General features: G+C 39.6%; 1 protein-coding gene across 1 annotated transcript; it reads left to right on the top strand.

Moving 5' to 3' along the window:
• Positions 1–8,827: 8,827 nt before the first annotated feature.
• CTXN3 (cortexin 3) lies at positions 8,828–9,121 on the top strand. Its single transcript, XM_010134056.1, has one exon. The coding sequence runs from the start codon at positions 8,828–8,830 to the stop codon at positions 9,119–9,121; it is 294 nt and encodes a 97-aa protein (XP_010132358.1).
• Positions 9,122–10,791: the final 1,670 nt, after the last annotated feature.

Raw genomic sequence — 10,791 nt, 5'->3', positions numbered from 1 at the left:
GGATGCAGCCAAAATGGACTGGACTTTCACATTCCCTCTTTTTTCTTTAAACCAGTGGTGCTCTCCCATCTAAAACTTCTCATTTGTTAGAGATCAAAATGTTTCTCCTCTCATCCTTCCAATGCAGGCATGAAGTAGTTCTAGATGCAAGGTCACTGGAATACTCATTGGACCACCTTTCTGAAGCCACATTACACTGACAGACACGCATTTTGCATAAAATCTAGTCTCCAGTGAAAAAGTGAAAGCTTTGTCTCCTATTTCACTGTGGCCAGGGCTTCACACTCTTTATTTGTCCTATTGCATGCACAAAACCATGGTCCCACGCTCTAAAATGTTGACCCTGCCAACCACAATGCAGTTGACAGGGTTAATGTTTTAAAATAAAGGATGCTTCCACGGGAAAATCCTCAAGGGACAGACAAAGGAAGATAATTCTTGTGAGCTTCAAATCTATTGTCCATATGAGAAGCCTGAAGGAAATGTTAAAGGAGAATAATATCCTGTAGTCTTTTTTTTTTGGTCTACTAAAATATGGGTTATCTGAAAACTGAAGTTCCCTGTAAGAGAACAAATCAAATCACATTCTGTCACCCTAAAATGAACTGGGGTCTGTGTGTGTGCTTCTGTCTGCTTGCTTTTCAGTAGAAACCCTCAGAAAAAAAAAAAATAAAAAGCAAACCCTTGCATTTTTTAATCAGCCTATCTGACTGACATTCTAAAACTGGCTTCATTTTTCTCATGGGAAAGGGGAACAGGAACCTTCTTGCTTTAGTTATATATTTTCCCCTGAAAATAAAAAGCAACTGTATCAAGGGCAGCTTTAGTGTGTGGAAACAAGGGCAAAAATCCCTAGATATAAATTCAGAAGTTAAGCAATAAATGTTGCTATCTAAAAAGTACACCATTTGCGTTCATATAATCCACTACAATTTAAGGAGTGTAAAGGATTAAAGGGTTTGGCTGAAGATCGCAAACTGTGATCAATATTCAGACTGACCAATAAAAGGAGTGTTAGTGGGCATTAAAAAGACAGATTAGCGACAACAATCAATAGAGAAGAAAAGAGAAGCATTAGCAGATTACAGATCTGATCTTGCAAAGGTATGGGAATACCCTTTGGGGTTTTTTTTTACGCTTTATTAGTACACCTTTGGAATGTTAATGTTCTGCTGAAGATGATTTCAGACAGGCTGCGAGACGACTGCCGTAGTCAGCCAAGCAGAATCCATTGGGAGTTGCTGTGGCAGAACTGAAATTATAGCCTCACTTTAAACAAAAATTGTCAGCATTGTCAGCTAAGTACCTCAAACACACAAACGAGATTCTCATTCAAGTTTGTGGGGGTTTTGCGTAAAATTCTAAGCTTTCAAAAGGCAGATTTTGAACTTGGTTATTCACCAGTTCCTTCACAGTCCCTGATGCTTTATGCTTAGAAATACAAGAAAGGTGCAGAAGAATGGATATTAAAGATATTTGTAACTACCTGTAACTGCTCCAGTGGAAAATGGGTCAAGTTCCCTCTCGACTAGATGAAGGTATTTGTTTCACAGAAATTGACTTTCTAATTTTCTTCATTTATTTAATGAGGTTGTAACCTTTATATTGCATATGACTGGCTAATACTGTCTATTATGTTCAACATAGCAGGTGACATGAGACTTAAAAGTAACAATAATTAAATGGTTGTATACTATTTATATTGTTGTATATTCCCTGTTTACTTTCTGGAAATTATATTACAGATCGTCTTTTACTGATGCCACAAAGGGTAGTATGAAATCCACTTCTTGTCATATTAAGCTGCAAATAGTTTTTTGATAAGGATATACAACTGCTAAGACAACAGATTTTCAACTTGCTGATTCATGTAGGATCCAGCCTATAAGGACGTTAGTCATCTGATTGGCTTTAAAAGCTATAGCATTTTTGGTTATCTTTTTTACTCCTATAAGTTTAAGATATTTGGTGTGGAGGAGGATTGCAATGCTGATGCCTGTGTATCTCTACACTCTTTTTGAAAGAAGAGTGTATACAGAGGGAGGAAAATAATCTATCTGGTGCATATTTCAAACCATTGCACAGATTCCTGGATGGTATAAATATATTGATGCTCCACAGATTCGTATCTTCAGATCTTCACATTTAGTATCTCGTAAAGCTAGCAATTACTTTAGCAAATGCAGTGAGTAATTCAAGCTTTTAGAATAACACTGACCTTTTTTGTATATAAATCCTCCTCACACAGCTTGTATAGTGGAATTCAAGATAATATGTGTGCGTATTAACATGTTAAAGGTGGGCTTGCTTTATAAACATTCCATTTGTTTCATTGCTAAAATTAACAAAAAGTCAACAGTTGAATGGCCCAACAAGGGGCTCTTTTTGCATGCAAAGATTGGTCCTTAAAAGCTTAAAAGGTCCTTAAAGTCCTTAAAAGCTAGAGAGATGATGAAGCTATGTGCCTGCAGGTGAAGTGTAATGCCAGCTTGACATCAAATTTGTAAGAAGAAAAGGATGGTGTATAGGTGAAAAGGGCATTGATAATATATGCATTTAGATGGTGTAGGAAACAACAGTACAGGATACAGTATGAAGGAACACAAACCACACCGGGGTACAAGAGAAAGACATTGTAATTTAACTTGTTAGTCTGGCACCTTTTGTAATTAAGTTTTGTTTATTTAAGGTAGCTTTAAAATGTCAATCACAGCAATTGAGCTGTGGAAATATCTTTGCTCAAATAGTTCATGTACAAATGTAAGAACCTGAAGAAACTTGCCATGTTTTTGTAGCTAAGGAAGTGAGTAATCAGTGAAACTAGTATGGGTGGTATAGGAAAATCATGCACATGGTCTGGCACAGCTGTGTGTGTGCTACATTCCATGAGATATTTCATAATGGAAAACCCATTGCTCCACTAGTATAGGATACCTGTGTAACAGGCATACATTGTGAAGCATCCAGTGAAGTCAGAGGACTTTACAGATTTGGCCTGTAAATCTTGAGTGAACAAAAAGGGCAAAAGAAATTCCCTGCATGTTGACTTAGAAGAAAGAGGAAAATATCCCATTCAATGTGTTTAATTACCTCCGCATGTTTATTGCTTAATTGTAATTTTTATCAATCAAATTTTACAGGGCCAAAAGTGTTAAGTGCACAATATGGTACTTAGGTGTCAAGTGTTAGAGCTGGGCCGGCCACTGGACGAATGACGGATGCTCTCTATTACAGTCCATCTCAGAACCCCCTTCCCAAAGAGGGGAAAGAGAAAAGGAGTAAGGGAGAGAGAATTACAGATTGGAAAAGAAAACTAAAACTGCTATAATGAGAATAATAATAATAATACAATGAAATACGTATACAAATATAGACAAACCCCCAAATATAGACAAACCCAAGCCCCTCATTGCAACCACATCACTGTCACCACTGATGCTGTGGGCAGACACTGGGGAAGGCCCAGGCTGGGCTCAGCAACTGATGGGAACCAGATTCAGGAGCTGGATTCCACCATTGGATTCTGGAAAGGTTGGATTGGGATTGAAGGTAGAATGGACAGAGTCCTCCTGGCATGTCAGCCATCAAAGAAGAGGAAGAGAGCTTAAGCCTTGTCGTCCCTCAGCTTGATACCGAATGTGACGTCTATGGGATGGAACGCGTTGCTGGTCAGTGTAGGGTCCCCTGTCCTGTCTGCTCCTCCCCACAGGTGCGGTCTCTCACTTTCTGCACCCCAATGTGGTGCACAGGATTGAGCAGTGACCTTGGTCTGCACAGGAGCAAGTGTAAGCCAGATCCTTTCTGCACACCAGTCCCTGGCAGTGACTGTGAACATCAGTCGTTATCACTGCTGGAAGCAGACACCTGCCGTCAACTTCAGACAGTGCAGCCACTGAGCAGAGACCGAGCTGAGAAGTGAAATTACTGAGCAGAATTAGTTCTGTTCTGACTCAAACCGGGACGCTGAGTCAGCACAGCTGTATAGCTAGCTGCAGCAGCGGGATATTTGACCTTGTGTCTAGCTAGCAAATCTGCAAGCTCTTGTGACTCAAATGGTTTTCTGCTGGTCAGATTCCTCCTTTGAACGTGTTTGTTTCAGAGGCTTTTCTATTTGTTTATGGGATTTACCTTGAACGTTGTGCAGTGAATGATATGTCAAGAAATAGCAATAAGCAGGCACTGCCACATATAGTGTTTCATAATTAATGGTTTTAATGAAAATATTTGCTTTAAATCCACACACACATAGATTTTGTATGTCTCAGTTCAGTCTGGATGTCTTCATTAGTTTCTGGAGTTACCAGTTCCTCAATATTTTGAAAGATGAAAGGCTAGCAATGCCAATCTCCGTGTACCTCTGACTATATTGGAACGATTTATGGCAGTTGAAGATCAGCTCCAGAGCTTCCCTGTGTCTCAGAGTATTTGTGCCATTTTGCAGCTATATGCACAGGATGACAAGCAAGGTTATGAGCAGGTAGGATAAAGAAACTGGCAAAATGTGTAGAAGTAAGATTCTAATCAGTAAACTGAGATACAATTTCCTACAGATTTCCACAGTTGGCTGTGACAACTCCTCAATGCACAAGTCTTTCATGGCAAGAACAAAAAGATAAGGGTGTTGATAAATGTAATTTATGTTGTACATGATAATAAAGAGGGAGCAGTTTAAACAACAGAACAAGGCCACATTTAATTGTAAATATGTTATTCCTAGAGATGCAAATCTAAAAGACATTCTTTCTGAGAGTCCTGTTATTCTCAAAGTGAGAAGCTTTAAACTGAGCGCTAAAGATATCCTTTTAAGGTACACCAATTTTCAACTAAAGTCACCTTTGAAACAAATGAAATGCTGAGAGCACAGAAAGTCTAATCAAATGTGCTTTGAACAAGTTTAACTCTGCAGAGTTCTGCGAATTTGTGTGTTTCATATGAATGTGTAGACAGCTCTATCAACTAATTAATCCAACATTTTAACTTCAAAAATATTAGTGGCTTGACCAGAGAAGTTAACCTCTGGTGACATTTGATCAGGCCCTATGCTCATAGTTCAGCTACTGGGCGGCAGGTGGGGACCTGAAACTATATGAAGGCTGTTAAGGCTTAGGATACACCAAGGACTAACTCATAAATTTATGCCACTAATGATATACAAATTTTGCTCCATTTCTTTATTTCTTCATAATTTTACTATCTTATACTGTAAACACGACCTTAGGGAGAGCTATAATTGAACTAGGTAATGGATGTGTGCCCACTGGTAAGAGAAATTATAACAAACACCTGATGCGGATAGAGTGATGTGCAACTGTGTACTCACTAAACAAAGGGTTAGACATGTGTGCAAGAAACCCATTACAGAAAGTAATTGATGGGGGCACTTCAATATTAAAAAAAAAAAAATCAGGGCTAGTCATTTAAGTGAAGGATAATCTGTTCGTTCTATCAGTTATGATTTTATCTGAGATGTAGGGGGGAAAAAAGCAGCAGTCTGCACCTGAAGGAATCTTGGTTCCATTAGTGAATTTTTAAACAACCTTGAGGCTTTCCACCAATGCTATAACCTGGCTCAGCTCTTAGGTACACAGTCAGGTTGTGTTGTTATTATTACTATTGTCTGTTTCCTACCAATTTTCTTGTTATGCTCTGTATTTTTAACTTCTTGGTTTTGGCTTCATGGATACCTTTGTGCTGAAATGGGTGTACCTATAACGTGCATCACACTCATGCTTTTGTCTCTTGCCTTTTGGGATCTGCATTAGAGATGGATCCTCGAGCAGAAACCTCCCTTGTGCCATGGAGAAGAGCCCTTTGCCTCTCTTTGCAGTGCCACAGCACCCTCTTCCAGGCTCCTGTCCTCCCTGCCAGCCTTTGAGTGGTACTACCGAGGTGGGAAGGAGTTCAGGCAGGCTGGAAGAACTCTCACGAGGAATGCAGAGTTTCTCATGCAAGAAAATAGTTTAAGGGTATGTTGCCATGTACATTCTGTATAGTTTCCAAGATAGGGAATGTTTCCAGTTGGAAAGAGATTCTGGTGCCCAGTGCCAGCAGGGCTCTGCTGACACAACAGAAAGTGACAGGCAGGGAAGAAGGTGTAGGGCTCAGGGACTCCATTAGAGCAGTTGCTCCAGATGAATGACTAGAGGCCAGGAGTGTGGAAGCCCTCACTGCTGTGGCCAAGGTTCTTTCAGGCCTAATTACTTGTGTCTATAGATACATCCAATTAATGTCTTAGGATAGCTGCCTTCTCCTTTCTAGTACCCATGTGCTTGTATCCGTGGGGATAATTAAAATTTTGCCACAAAGGAAATGGTTAATGGTCTCATTTAAGTTTTAGCTTGCAAAAGAAGTGGTCCAAAGAGGGCAAAGGATGTGGCTTATGGCAGGTATTGTGCCTTTCTGTGGAGACAAATGGTCTGCCCGAAAAAGCTTGCAATCATTCAGTGTAATGAGCAGATTCAGAATGCTGTCCGGAATCCCCACACCTCGGAAATACAACCCTTTCAGCTTTGCAGTGTTGTGTTACTGCACATAATCTGTAGTATACAGATTAGGATTCTGACTGTAAAGAGCTGCTAGTTGTAAAACAATCAGACATCACAACTTTTCCTAAAGTCTGTCAATAGTGCTCACTGGAATGAAAATTAATATCTAACTCTTCTCGGTATTATTCCACCTAGGTTCCTACTCTGATCCCAAAGAAAAATAATCGAATGCATTTTCTTAACACTGAGTCACTAATTACCTATATCTTTTAAAAATCAAGTTTCTTCAAAACTGGTAAAATACTGTGTACGGAATCCTTTTACTATTCTAAGTTTCACATATAAAACCAGCATATCAAAAGTTGGTCTTCCTTGACAGTCACAAATTTTCCCACTTTCTGCATTTTCTCCCACAGTTGCTAACTGTAATCAGGTAATGCTTTGAAAAATGTCAGGAAAACCTCTCCTAAAACACTCTGATCTGTGAAAGAAAGCATAGTTACCGTATTGAGTGACTGCAGTTTTAGTGATTTACTGTTCAGCGTGTATAATATGTGTATAGCTGAGGGCGTATGCTTAAATACAGTTATAAAGCATGACATAATGTGTATGCTGAAAAGCTGTCTGAAGTCAGAATACCAGAAGACTTTTAGAAGGGGCACTACTATCTTTGGCCTTCACTGTAACATCACTGCCACAGCAATACAGTCTGTTTCAGTTTATATGTTTCTTCTTTTTTATAACAAGATTATATACCACCTGAATTAATTATTCCCTTCACCAGGCATCGTCCCCCCAACCCCATCCCCCCAAAAAAAAAAAAAAAAAAAAAGAAAAAATCTGTAAGCTTTATTAAGCAGGTTGTTCCTAAGGTTTTAGCTATCCCTGTTAGATAGTCCTCTGCATTTTTTTTATTATAGTAGTTCACATACTTTTCCAAAAGATTGGAATTTAATGTTTTTATCTTTCTATCCTTTCCATCACAAATTAAATCAGGCAATAATAGCAATATTTTTGTTACTTCAATACTTTCTCTATTTTGTTAAAGGTAGGGTTTTTAGAATAATCCTGGCATATATTTCAGTATGACTATGCTTTCTTAATCCACTTACACCTATTAATCGTTGTTACTGAGGCATGCTTATAAATCATTACTGACCCAAGTCCAGTGATGGAGTGGTTGTAATCATATGAAAGTTTCACCTGTGTGTCCTGTTAGTGCATTGTGGTATTTTATTTCTTTTCCTTCCTCTTACTCTTGACTCAACATGCTCAGCTGAGGCAGTGTTGTCCTTCAACCAGTTTTGAAGCCTTTCTTTTCCTGAGGACAATTTACAGGTAATTTCAGCAGTGCCAATGACCAGGCCTGAGCTGTGGCATCCATCAGTGCCTCCCTCTTGCTGGAAGGAAAACCACTGTGCAAGGTAGGAGGAAGTAATGTTAGGCAGACACCCAGGCAGGCAGTCAAGGAAGCAGATGTGCCAGGCAGGTGGTAGCACAGCATATACCCTGCTGTCTAGAAACGGCCAAGTTCAGTTCCAGATCCTGGAGATTCCCTTGATATATCAGAGCTGGTGACATGAAACACTTTCTTGATAACTATTTTTGAAAGCCTGATTCTGATATTGAAGGAACATTTGCCCTTGAGCTAAATTACTATTGGACTGACCTCAGGCTGCCTTCCTAAATATTCTCTCATTTCAAACTAAAATGACTTATACATTTCTTCCATAAGTGGTGCAGTGTTACCAGCACTGAATAGTTGCTACCTTCCATTGTGGAGACACGCGCAATTTATTGGCCTGCAGCAGATCCTGGACTGTCTCACCTCTAAGTATTTTTGGTCATTGCGTATAAAATCGTAAATACCTTTGTTTTCAAGCCTCTCTCCCCCAGCTTAAAGTAGCATCAACTGCAGTTCATCTGTCCTGCAGCAAAGCATGCAATTTGCCATTTCTCTGGGCTGCCCACCAGAGCAGTGTGATTAAATCCCTTGTTTTCCCCCTTGCAGGAAAGAAATGTTCTACCACACCCAGTCCAAACGATACGGTAGAGAGTTAGAGAGAGACTGCTGCCAGCTCAGGGTCTACTGGCATTTAATATTGGTGGCTGGATTCTGCACTGTCGACAGAATGGTACAGATTTTCCAACAGGACTCATACATAATGCAGAGTCAAGCAGACCTGCTGTCAAGTTCTTTTCCATCTCATTTTTCTCCATTAGGAGAAAGTCGTGTTGAAGTAAACAAACCAAAGGGCTATTCATGGTTAACATTTCTTCTCCCTTGCTCTACAGATAGCAAAGTGCATCTAAATGGCTTCTACTCCGACATCTGCAAACTGATGACGAAAAGAAGGTGGCTGTGGGATTATTCATTTCAGCTTCCCTGGATGATGGATGGAGAGATATTCACTGCCACTTTGGTGCCATTTGGGAACGTAACACCAAATTCTGTCATGACCCTGGAACAGAAAACAACATTTGCCTTTGTAATTTTATTATTCATTTTACTGGGAATCCTCATTGTTCGCTGCTTCCGAATTCTTCTTGACCCCTACCGAAGTATGCCAACCTCAACCTGGGCTGATGGACTTGATGGACTGGAGAAAGGCCAGTTTGACTACGTTCTTGCTTAGAGACTGAGAATTATGGAGACTTATTTAGCACTCTGATAAAGAAAAATCCTGGAATGTCTCTTTATTTTGTTTCTGGTTTACATTTTTTCTGATATTGTAGGAGTTGCATCATACAAATATGCACACAGTGAATTTGATTTTAATTAAATACCAGAATGAGTTAAATATTTGAAAGTAGTTTAGTGTATCTCCTCACTGGAAAAATGATAAAGGTTGCATTAGCAGAACTTTTCTTCAGAATTAGTTGGAACAATGTTTGGTATATGTGGACTCATTTAAGAGACATTAGAGCATGTCTTCTCTTTTGTAGCCTTTTTATCGTTAACAAGAGTCTGTGGAGGATCGTGTCTTGCAAGTGAGCTAAGAAAGTGTTTTTATGATCTGTATGTAAGTAAATTTGCGTTTCGAATTCCACAAGACTCTTCTTACTCTACCTCCCATGCTCTGAAGACAAGTGAGGATGTTTCACATACTGTAAGATAAGATTGAAAGAGCTGGAAAACTTCAGAAGAAAAGGATTCCTCCATGTTTTGCAGGTATTCAGTAAGATGCTCTTTCTTAGCCTTAAGCGGTGATTAAGTTAATTAATACTAACAAATCACTGAATACAATCTTTCTTGTGAAAAAGAAATGTAGTATCTTATTTTTGCCTACCTTTGTCTTTTTGTGCCAAAACTGATTTCTGTTAAGATAGAGCTTTGCATTCTTCTTTAAACAATGTATAGAAAGAAATTTAAGTTTTGCATGTGTTTCAAACCCTGCACTTCCAGCAGTCAGTCTGTTTATTTGGTATGTAGGTGATACTGCATTCGTTTTGTTTCCTAACTGGATGACTGAAACGTTGGTGCTAAGAGTCAATAAATAACCACCACCCTCTTTACCTATAAATGACTTTGAATGTATTTTTACAATGAAAACCCATTCCTAGATGTCAATGTAAATAAAAACGTATCAACATGACTGATCAGGGAAAGAAATATGTAAAAGAGGGCATAAAATTTAGTAGAACTACTTAAGAGTCCAAGTGGGTGTTTGCAAGCTTTGTATAGCAGCATTGAAATACTGTAGCGGTAACCACATTTGGTGTATTGCCACGAGGCAATACTCCTGATCACAGAAGACTCTTGAACACTCTCCTGAACATGGAAGAGTCTTGAGAAAGGTCCCAGTGCTGCCAGGCTTCTTAAACATTTCACAGAGCGGGGAAGAGAAAGTGCATGCTGCCTGTTTTCCGACGAAGCTTTAGATTTAGCTATTTTACTTGTATTATAATAACGACAAGCAGTTGGGAAGTTTTCCTTTGTGCTTTGGCTTGCGGCCTGTCGATGGAGAAACAAAGCTACTCCTGTAGCTGGTACAGCTGGGGCTGTGCTGACTCATCCGAGCTGAGGCTCTGACTCTAGCTGTGATACTTAGAGCTATTTATTTCCCATTTCTGCTTGTCCTGACCATTGGTCAAAGGTTGCAGCTATTAGAGGCGGAGGCAGTGGAAGGAGTGGCTCTGCACGCTGGCTATTACAGGTCACAGGAGGACAAAAAGAGCCCCAAATGCAGCTCCCTGATGAGTTCAGAGAAAGAAGCTAAGCTGTGATCTGTCACAGCTGAAATACGAGCACAGCTTGTTGCAAGGGTCATAACCTTTGAGACTGAGAGCAGAGAAAGGTACAGGA

Source organism: Buceros rhinoceros, unplaced genomic scaffold (genome assembly GCF_000710305.1).
Source record: "Buceros rhinoceros silvestris isolate BGI_N320 unplaced genomic scaffold, ASM71030v1 scaffold6394, whole genome shotgun sequence".
NCBI lineage: Eukaryota > Metazoa > Chordata > Aves > Bucerotiformes > Bucerotidae > Buceros > Buceros rhinoceros.
This window is presented reverse-complemented; position numbering and strand designations above follow the sequence as displayed.